The sequence below is a fragment of the Phoca vitulina genome, unplaced genomic scaffold, assembly GCF_004348235.1.
Source record: "Phoca vitulina isolate PV1807 unplaced genomic scaffold, GSC_HSeal_1.0 scaffold92, whole genome shotgun sequence".
NCBI classification, from domain to species: Eukaryota; Metazoa; Chordata; class Mammalia; order Carnivora; family Phocidae; genus Phoca; species Phoca vitulina.
In genome coordinates, this window is record NW_022589795.1 from 711649 (window position 1) to 721658 (window position 10010).

At 59.5% G+C, this 10010-nt stretch overlaps 2 protein-coding genes across 3 annotated transcripts; one reads left to right on the forward strand and one right to left on the reverse strand.

Annotated features, from left to right (window-relative positions):
- Positions 1-263: 263 nt before the first annotated feature.
- On the reverse strand, positions 264-8098 carry KAT2A (lysine acetyltransferase 2A). 2 transcript variants are annotated; one of them, XM_032396580.1, is made up of 18 exons: positions 7712-8098; positions 7448-7571; positions 6963-7108; positions 6767-6856; positions 6297-6478; positions 6011-6202; positions 5056-5162; positions 4807-4917; positions 4578-4714; positions 4284-4492; positions 3994-4120; positions 2509-2619; positions 1920-2063; positions 1569-1683; positions 1441-1477; positions 1298-1361; positions 1085-1169; positions 264-947 (listed from the first exon to the last, which is right to left on the reverse strand). In XM_032396580.1, exons 1-18 carry the CDS (start codon positions 8048-8050, stop codon positions 754-756), a joined length of 2514 nt encoding a protein of 837 aa, XP_032252471.1. In that variant the 5' UTR covers positions 8051-8098; the 3' UTR covers positions 264-753. The 2 variants fall into 2 exon arrangements, with proteins under 2 accessions (XP_032252471.1, XP_032252470.1); XM_032396579.1 differs by having other exon boundaries at positions 4578-4717.
- Positions 8099-9313: 1215 nt separating this feature from the next.
- HSPB9 (heat shock protein family B (small) member 9) lies at positions 9314-9870 on the forward strand. Its single transcript, XM_032396656.1, has one exon. The coding sequence runs from the start codon at positions 9364-9366 to the stop codon at positions 9850-9852; it is 489 nt and encodes a 162-aa protein (XP_032252547.1). The 5' UTR covers positions 9314-9363; the 3' UTR covers positions 9853-9870.
- The last annotated feature ends 140 nt before the right edge of the window (positions 9871-10010 follow it).

Here is a 10010-nt window from a genome sequence, read left to right on the forward strand (position 1 = left end):
GATTTTATTTATTTGAGAGAGAGCGAGAGAGCACAAGCAGGGGGAGTGGGAGAGGGAGAAGCAGGCTTCCCTCTGAGCAGGGAGCCCGATGTGGGGCTCGATCCCAGGACCCCGGGATCATGAGCCAGCCAGGTGCCCCATCCATCTGAGGTTATTAATAGGCTCCAGTTCTGCAGGAGGTCCAGGCAGGAACAGGGTCAACCTGCTAAAGTTGAGGACCCTACTAAAGAAACAATCACACAGAGAAAAAAAAAAGAGCTTTATTGTTCCCTCTGAGGGATTAATGCCAGGAAATGGTCCCCAGGCCCCCCACCCCTGGGGGACAGACAGAACAGTGCAGGGTGAGGGGTGAGGCATGGCCCCTCCAGTCCCAGTTGAACTTCCAAACACTGGAGCCCCCTCCCTCAAGCTAAAATGGGCAGTCCCGACCCTTGAGGAAACAGTGGGCCGGACTCCATGGCTCTGTGGGGACAGGGCTGGGGGCCACCAAGGCTGGGCAGGGCTTATCCTTAGCCACCAGCCACTTTAGAGGGGCTGAACCCCAGCCCCAGGAGACCCCTCCCCAAGGCCAGATACAACGAAAGCTCAGTCTGCAGGCGTGGGGGCGCCCGCGGATCCAGAAAGGGCTGCAGGGCCCGGGGGCTGGAGTGTCTCAAGCTGAGAGGCACGTGGGCGCCAGGGCCGCCCCTCGCAATCGGATCAGAACCCGAGGTGGAGACAGTCCAGGTCGGGGCTGCGGTCCAAAGCCAGGCGCTACTTGTCGATGAGCCCCCCCTCCTTGAGCTTGAAGTAGAAGAACTTCTCCAGGGCGCTGGCGCAGCGGCAGTACTCGCTGTCCGGAGGGTTGTACTCGCGGCAGTTGGCGATGACGCGCTGCAGGTCGGCCACGAAGAGCTTGCGGGTGACGTAGTAGCGGCTGCGCAGCCGCTCCGTCATGGTCTTCAGGTCTGGGGCAGCAGGGGGCAAGCGCGCGCTTTCAGGAGGCTGCGGGGAGCGGGGCCGTCCGGCGGACAGCGGGCCGTGGGGCGCAGGGAAGGCAGGAGCAGATTTGGGGGCGTAAGGGGTCGGAATGGAGCGTGCTCACCGATAGGGAAGCGGATGACCTCGTAGTAGTCGGGGGCCTCGGACTTCTTCACAGGCTCCATGAAGGGCCAGGCACTGGGGTGGGACTGCACAGGAAAGCCGAGCTGGAGCCGGGCCCACTGCGCCCCCAGCCCAGCCTGTGAGCACCACCCACCCCAGAAGGGGTCCTAGCCACTGGTGCAGGTACCCCCAGGACGGAACCTCGTCTCCCCACCTTGATCTGGGCCAGCAAGTTTTTGAGGGTTGTGTAGAGCTGGTCTGGATCCTTCAGCTCCTTCCTGGGGCGAGAGACGCCACGTCTGAGGCCCTTGGTCCTTCTGCCTCCCGCAAAACCCTCCCCCTCCACACAACACTCACCCCTTCTCCTTCCCCAGTGGCTTCCAGCCCGTCTCTCCTGCAAAGTGGGGAGTGGGGAGAGCATCCCTAAGAATTTGAAAACACACCCCAAGCAGGGTACCCCCTCCCCGACCAAGACCCCTGCTCACGAATGCCGGGGACACTCTCCACAGGGATCTGCCTCACACCCTCCTTGAAGCAGCTGAGCCCAGGGTAGACCTTTCGGATCTGGGCCTGCTTGCGCTCAATCAGCTTCTTGATGATCTGAGGGAAGGCAGGGTCTGAGGGGCCAACTCCAGCCCCAGGAGCAACCCTCCCAGGGCCATAGTCAGAGGCCCTGCCCCTGACCTCCTAACTTCCCTGAGAGGCAAAGCAAGAACTAAGATCCTGGCCCACGCCCATCTCACACGTGCACGTACGTGTGGTACACATCCACACGTGTGCTCACCCCCACATGCACATGAAAAGCCCCAGGGTTGAGTGCATGCACACACACACACCTCCTTCTGCTTTTTGATGATGTGGGACAGCTCCGTGTAGGGGATCCGGGGATTCAGCTCACACTCCATCAGCGTTGCACCCTCATAGTCCTTAATGTAGCCCAGGTAGCGGCTCTTGGGCACTTTGATGTCCTTGGAGAAACCCTAGGGAGTGGACAGTTATGACCCGATCCGTCAGCAAGGCCCTTCCAACTTGAATGACCCCTCCCCAGAAGCCCCCTGAGGGGCTGTGCGGGCCGTGTCCCCTTCTCCCGTTCCCGGATCACCTTCTGCGGTAGCTGGTACAATGCACTGTGTTGTGTGGGCTCAATCTGTCCCCAGAAAGGTTCCAGGTCAGCTGCGCCCTCCCCCTCCCCCATCCAGAGCCTCCCAGTTCTTCCAGCCTGCACCACTGCCCTGCAGGCCCCTCCTCCTCACTGGGGCGGCAGCAGGAGGCCTGCAGATGGGCGCGGAAGACTTCCCCGTAGATGCTGTAAGTGCAGGTGCCGGATGGAGCAGGGAGCATCCCACCCCATCCCATCCACACCAGCGGGCTAGAATGACCCCTAACCCCAGGCAGCAGGCAAGTGTGGGCGGAGGCGAGGGTCACCTGCTTTTTGAAGTAGCCAATGGCGTACTCATCTGCGTAGGTGAGGAAGTAAAGAATGTTGTGTTTGATATGATACTCCTTCAGGTGGTTCATCAGGTGAGTCCCATAGCCCTGCGGGGGAGGGGAGCAGGGCTTAGCAGGGGGGCCCAGAGCGGAGAGAACAGACTGGATAGGAGAACGGGACAGCCCGGGGACCCAGGACAGGGAGGACGAAGGGCAACTGGCAGAGGAAGGGGCGTCTGTAGGAAGAAAGTGAAGGACACTGGGTTTCTAAGCGCTTACTCTCGACCTGGTGTGGTGCCTGGTACTTTACGGACCACCTCTCAAGTTAATCCATAAGATAAAATATTTTTATCACCATTTTACAGAAAAAAAAAACAAATCTGAAACTCAACTATGTTAGGAAATGTGTCCAAGGTCAGCCAGCCAGCCACGGTAAGGCCAGGACTGAAATCCCAACCAGGAAGTTGCCATCCACATGCCACTTGGTTCCCAGTTCCTGGGCCTCAGAGTTAGGCGGAAAGGGAAAGAAGAATCACAAGGGCCCTAGTCATTTCAGATCTGAACCCTGAAGAGCGAGCATCTCTCACACACGTCAAGACCTAGGGGCACCATGCAAATCTAGCTTACATAAACCAGGAGAACCGGGGACCCTACCAGCTGTGGGTTGTGGTCTGTTGGGCCAATTCAAGGACAGAACCCAGGACTATCACCCAGCGCAAGGCTGGTGTAAAGATTATTAACTCCCCAGTGTATGTGAATGTTCTTGTGATGAAGGAAATTCAGGTCCATTTAAAAGTGTTATTGAAAAAAAATAATGAATTAAATTAAAGCATTATGGATAGGGGTGCCTGGGTGGCTCAGTCGGTTAAGTGGCCAACTCTTGATTTCGGCTCAGGTCGTGATCTCAGGGTCGTGAGATCGAGCCCCAAGATGGGCTCTGTGCTCAGCTCGGAGTCTGCTTGTCCCTCTCCCTCTGCTCCTTCCTTCCCCCACCAATCCCTGCTCATGCTCACATGCTCTCTCTCTCTAAAATAAATCAATAAAATCTTTTTAAAAAAAACAAAAAGCTGGGGCGCCTGGGTGGCTCAGTCAGTCAAGTGGCCAACTCTTGATTTCGGCTCAGGTCATGATCTCAGGGTCGTGAGATCAAGCCCTGCATCGGGCTCTGTGCTCAGCAGGGAGTCTGGTTGAGAGTCTCTTCCTCTCCCTCTGCCCCTCCCCCTGCTTGTGTGCTTGCACGCTCTTTCTCTCTCTAAAATAAATAAATAAATCTTAAAAAAAATAAAATAAGGGCGGTATTGATTTTGGAACCTTTTTGTCAACAAGTGTTTCCTTAATGCAGTTACCAAAGGACGACTGCCACCTTGTGGGGCTGCGAGGAACTGCCTGGCCACTGAAAGAAGAGTGGGAGACAGCGGCTGGGACCCAGCAAACTCCGGAGCAGGTGGTGGGATGGGGCTGGGGCCAGGAACACGCACTCACCTTGACCTGCTCGTTTGAGGTGACGGCGCAGAAGACAATCTCCGTGAAGCCCTGAGTGGGAAACATGCGGAAGCAGATCCCACCGATGACCCGCCCATCCTTGATCAAGGCCAGAGTCTTGTGCTTCCTAAGGGGAGAGGGGACAGGTCACTGCCCCTACCTGTTCCCCAGATGCCGCCCAGGCTGTATTTAGTGCTGGGAGCGGAGGAGCAAGCATTCCCACAGGTTGCAGGGGTGGGGGCAGAGGACAGGCGTGGCGCCCCCGGGTTGGGGCTCTTCTGGGGACGCACGGGTCAAAGACGAGGCGGGCGATGTACTCCTTGGGCATGCGCGGCAGCTGGTGGGAGAACACGTTCTGCAGCCCCACAAGCCAGAGCAACACGCGCCGGTTGGCCTTGGGCGTCAGCGAGTTGCCGATGACGTGGAACTCGATGATGCCGCGGCGTTCCTCCAGGCGGGCAGTCTCGTCCCGGGCTGCATTGGCTGACAGCAGGCTCGTCTGGGCACCAGAGGAGGTGGTGAGCTGGGGCCTCAGCCTGGCGAGGCCCCCTCCCCACACGGTTCCGCGAGCCGGGCTGCCCCACCTCAGGCCCCAGCATGGCGGCAGGGTCAGTGATGGTGAGCATGACCTCGTTGACCAGCTCCATAGGGATGTCGCCCATTACGCGAAGCCGCTTGGCATCCTCCAGGGTCAGGTTCTCTGGGAGCTTCCTCTTCTCACCTGCTGGGAAGGTTGGCAGGGTCTCCGGTGGACAGCAAGAGAGGTTAGGGGAGGGCTGAACGAGAGTCAGAGGTAAGGGGTCAAGTACCCACCTGGCATGGGCTCGGCCCCTCCGGAATCCAGGCTCAAGGAGCTGTTGCTGCCCCCACCCATGGTGGGGCTGAAGATGGGGGCATTGGGAACGACTGCCGCGCTCACCGTAGCTGAGAGGGAGTGAAATCAGGGGATGGGGGGGGTCACAGGTGGTGGTGGTCCCAAAAAGGAACCCCCCCAGACACACCCTCCTGCATGTCCCCACGGAGGCCAAGCTGAGAGCCTGAAGAGCCTGCCGTGGCACATACCCGGCCTGGGCACCAGCTGGGTCCCCTCTGAGGGCGGCATGGTGAAGCTGGACTCCCAGATCGGAGAGTTTGCCCCATAGATCTCCTCCTCCAGCATGGACAGGAATCTGTGGGGAGGGGACAGGCTGTCTCGCAACTCTGTCCTCCAACCAAGGCAGCAGCCTGGGCCAGACACCAGAAGAACTGGAGGCAGGTCAAAGAGACCCTGTTGTCAGGGAACTGGGAGCCGAAGAACGGAGGCAGGCTTCAGACTAGGGGGAGACGCAGTCCCCGGCCTCTTGGGAGCCCCTAGTCAAAGGCAGAACAGGGCAGTCCAGGACAGAGACCAGAGGCCCAGTTTGCCATGGTGTGCAGCACATGGGGACAGGGTCTGAGCTGGTGCCATCCTGAACTATGGGGCCAAGGGCACAATTCACCCTGGGCCTCAGTATCCCCTCCTGCCACCTCATATTCCCAGCTGGCGGCAGAAGGGGCCCTGAAAGGCCTGCGTTAGTCAGTGGAGGCTTGTTAAACTGGGAAGCTATGAGCCAGGTTTAAAACGAGAGGAAGGTGTAGCAGAAGGGAGGGAAATCTTACAGAAAGGACTATAATAGGAGTGGAAATGGGTTTCACCTCAAGCGTGAGCTCTGGTTTCTTGGCACGCTGTGCTGGGAAGGATTCTGAGGCCGTGTCCAGGCCCCGTGGGAAACAGTTAGTCACATCTACCAGGGGCATGGGCAGGGGTAATGTTAGCACTCGGGCCATGTACCTGCCATCCCCAGACTAGTACACGCAAAGGCAAATGCCAGCAAGTTGCATCTGGGCCCCAGACAAGTCTGCCAGGTAGACACCCAGATCCCAGAAGGCTCATGGAGGGGAAGGAGGGACCATTCCAGGAAGCCTTCCTGGAAAAAAGGGGACAACAGGGAGGATATGAACTTGGGGAAAACTCCTGATCGGCCAGAACGAGCCTTACTTTGGGAAGTGGGTGAGGATGAGGGTCCTCTTCTCAGGCACCAGCTTGTCCTTCTCCACCCGGAATTTCTCCAGCAACTGCCGCCGGGTCACCGTGAAGATGGAGCGGAGAAGGCTTCGCCCAAAGATGTGAGTGGTCTCATAGCGGGGGAGGCTGTCACAGCTCTGGGGCACGTGGCAGTAGCAAAGCCATCTGCGGGCAGTGGGGAGGTGGGAGGTGAGAACGGACATGCTGGACCCAGGCTGGGCCTCCAAGCCTCCCCCCTGCTGGCCCTGGCTAGGCCTACCTGGTATAATTGACCTTGTAGGTAGCCACATCCTCGGCCTGAGACCGCTGCCGAAACTGGGCAGGTGTCTCAAGTTTCCAGTAGTTAAGGCAGAGCAGGAACATCTTGGAGAGCTCAAACATCGTCTGCCGCTCCCGAGGAGCCAGGTGACTAAACTTGTACTGCACAAAGTTCAGCACACCCTGAGAAGTGGGCAGGGAACAAGACCAGGAAGGAGATGTGAGCAGCCAGCAGGGGTTTCTTACCCAAAATCTGGTGCTTCCTGAGGGCAGGCTAAAGCTCTCCTCTCACTCTGGGGCTCTCTGTGAAGAAAATACCTGCCCCCTTCCCACCCCCACGCCCATCTTGAGCCCAAAACATCCTCCCTTCTCTGAACCTATCCCTTGTTCTCAGCTTGAGGAAGATGGGGAACATAGGCTCCTTACTCCTCCAACATGCCCCCAATTCTCTTACCACCTTCCTCATCCCACCTGCTCAATATTAGGCTTCTCAAATGGGGGACTGCCCAGGGAGCCCTCCACCACAGGCCGGGTCATCTGCAGGATGCATTTCCGCAGGAGCTAGAGGAAGAGGAAGGGGGAGGAGTAGAGGTCAGTGGAGCTTGGAGCTGCAGACTCCCCAGCCCCACCTCCTTTGTTCACTCACACTCACTTGGAGGAAACTCACCTTGAAGAGGTAGAAATAGACCTGCTTAGTGTCTGTGTCCTCCTCTTTGTGAACAGACATAAACAGATTCTCCACGTCCACCACCATACCCAGCAGCCGGTTAATCTCATCCTCTGACACATTCTCCAGGTGGGACACGTGGTCAGCTGTAAGAAGGATAGGTGGTAGGGTTGGAAAGAATGGAAACATCACCAGAGCTCCCTGCCCCTCTTCATCACCAGCCAATTTACAGCCTCAGTCCCTCCAACCAGTGTGACCAGCAATGAGACTGGCTGCTCCTACGTGAGCCCGTGGGTGGACCCTGTCTCTTCTGGGCTGGCAAACTTCCTGTTTCTTCCTTGGGAGAATACATGCTCCCAACCCAATCCCTCCTTAAGGAGGCATTTTTGGCTTCACAGATATAGTTCTGTGGCACTTAAATCATCCTGTCCAAGCAGGATCCAGCACCTGCCCCGCCCCAGCTCCAAGGGCACTACCTGCCTTACCCAAGGGGTGCTCACAGCTGCGGCACAGCTCGCTCAGGTTGGCAGCTGGCTGCTGCAGGTCCATGCGGGGTGCAGTGGGGGGCTTGGGGTTTTTCCAGCCATTACACTTGCAGGTTTCATTGGCCTGGCGGCAGAAGACTCAGTCAATAGTCCTGTAACTGGGGACGGGGAGCCGATCCCCAGCCACAGATTTGCCCCCATTCCCACCCAAGCCCCGGGATGCCCCAAGCCCCGCCCCCTTCTCACCCCAGGCCCCGCCCCCACCTTGCAAGCCGAGAAGACCCCTAGCTTCTCAAGCTTCTTGGCGCGCGGCAGCCCCCGGACTTGCGCCTTCCTCTGGCTGGCGCGCTGCTGCTGGCTCAGACCAGGTCGAGCCGGATCCCCTCCGCTCCCGGTCCCCCCACTTCCTACCCCGGGACCCCCAGTCCCTGTGCTGCCGGCTGGCGCTGCAGCTGGGGCGGGGGCTGGTGCCGGAGTGGGAGCCGGAGTCGGGGCTGAAGCCGGGCTGGGGGCAGGAGTCGGAGTTGGGGCAGGGGCTGGAGACTGAAGGGGACGGGGCTGCGTGGCCGGGGCCGGGGTCGAGGCCTGGGAAGGTTCCGCCATGGCCTCCCCCGCAGCGGAGCGCGGCGCGGCGCTCCCAGCCCTAGGGCCGCATGGGCAACCGGCGCTCAGTGCGCAGGCGTCGCTGCACCGGAGCATGATGGGAGTTGTAGTCTTCCACTGCCGCTCCCTTAGCCTCCAGCTTCCAGACTTTTCTGTCTTGTTTTTGGGTCCCAGACAAGCAAGTGAACCCTGAGCCATTACCCCAGATTGGCTCCTCCTGACTTCTAATCTCTCTTTGAAGGCCTGCGGGATAGTGAAGATTGCTGTTTTCTTGGGGACTTGGAGAAGCATCTGAGAAAACAGGCTTCTGTTGAGGGGAATCGTGGAATCTGCCCACCTCCCAAGCCTGGGGGTAGAAGTGCCGCCCTGGGGTCTGGAGTTGTGTGGGCTTCCCGGCACATTCCCCTCCCACGCCCACCCCGGCCCTGTCCCACGCGTCTGCAGACATAGAATTGCAGCTACAGCGGAGATTAAGAAGCAACACTTCTATTTCCTGACCCGTGAAGGGGTTACACTGGTGTGCTCTCCGTGGGATAATTCGGTTGTACTCTCTGGTGCACTTTTTTGTATAACGTTATACTTCAGCAGTAAAGGATTGTTACAAAAGCACTGAGCGCCAGAGGATGGCCATGGTCACGAAGCAGGATACCGAGATGAGGATGAGGTAGAAGTAAAGGAGAGCACATCCTAGTGTATGTGAGCGGCTCTCCCCCTAACACCGTGGGCACCTCGAGGGCAGGGCCCGCGTCTTCATTTTGCCCCAGAGCCCAGCCCTGAGCCTGCCACAGTAGACCCAGGGTCTGATGCACGAAGGAAACCAGGAAGCCGCGTTCACCTCCCAAGCCCCATGTGCGGGGTCAGAGAAAGGACGTTCGGAGAATGGAAGACCCCAAGGCCACAACCCCTTGGCTCTGTTCAGGGGACAATCCTTCTTGTCCTCAGGCCCGATTCTTGGAAGGGCAAGAGCCCAGCGGCTCAATCTTGTCCCTGCCCTGTGCTGGTGAGCGCTCCAGGGTCTGGCTTCCACGTCCAGCCTCAGCCTACGCAGGTGCCTCACAGCCCGGAGCTGGGGAAGGGCCTGAGAAAGGGGCAGGCGCCAGGACAAGAGCAGCAGCGGCGCGCCAGGGCGGCTGACAACCTGATCTGTGGAGGCAGGACTCGCGTTGCGGACCGCCCGGGCCGGCCCCAGGGGAGCCGAGCCGGGCTGCTCGGAGCGGGGCCGCGCAAGGGCCTCTCGGGGTGTGCGCGCCGCGGTCGCGAGCCCAGCGCCACGCCCAGCGCCACGCGCCCTTGGACAGCAGTTGCTCCCTCGGATGCAGCGGGTCGGTAGCGGTCTCCCCAGCGGGAGCCGGGTGGCGTCCCGCAGTCCCAGCGTGGCCGTCGCCGAACAGAACCAGGTGGCCACGCTGCCGGTACGGCTGCTCAGGGACGATGCGGCGGCTGTGCGGAACAACGTCCACGCAGAGGATGGCTTCCAGATGAAGGTGGATGCCTACGGCTTTACCCCCGAGGAGCTGGTGGTGCAAGTGGACGGCCAATGTCTGATGGTGACCGGCCAGCGACAACTGGAGGGCTGCAGCCCGGATGGGGCCAGCTACCGCGTGGCGCAGAGGGTGCACCGGCAGATGCAACTACCGCCGGACCTGGATCCTGCCTCCATGACCTGCAGCATGACCCCCTTGGGCCAGCTGTGTGTCCGAGGCCCGTGCCGGGCGCTGCCTTCCCCTGAAGCCCAAAAAGGCCCATCCCCGAGAGTCCGGGGCCGTGGCTCTAACAAGTGCCAACCTAGCCTGACCCAGTAAACAACCACTGTAGTGTGCAGCAGCAGCCTTGGTGTTGTGGTCTTTTCTTGGGGCTGGGGTCAGAGGTTGAGGCATAACGAGATACAGAGAGGGCCAGTGGGGGGTCCCGGGAGGCAGGAAAGGCACTTTAAGGTGGTGGTCCACCAAGAATCAGGCCT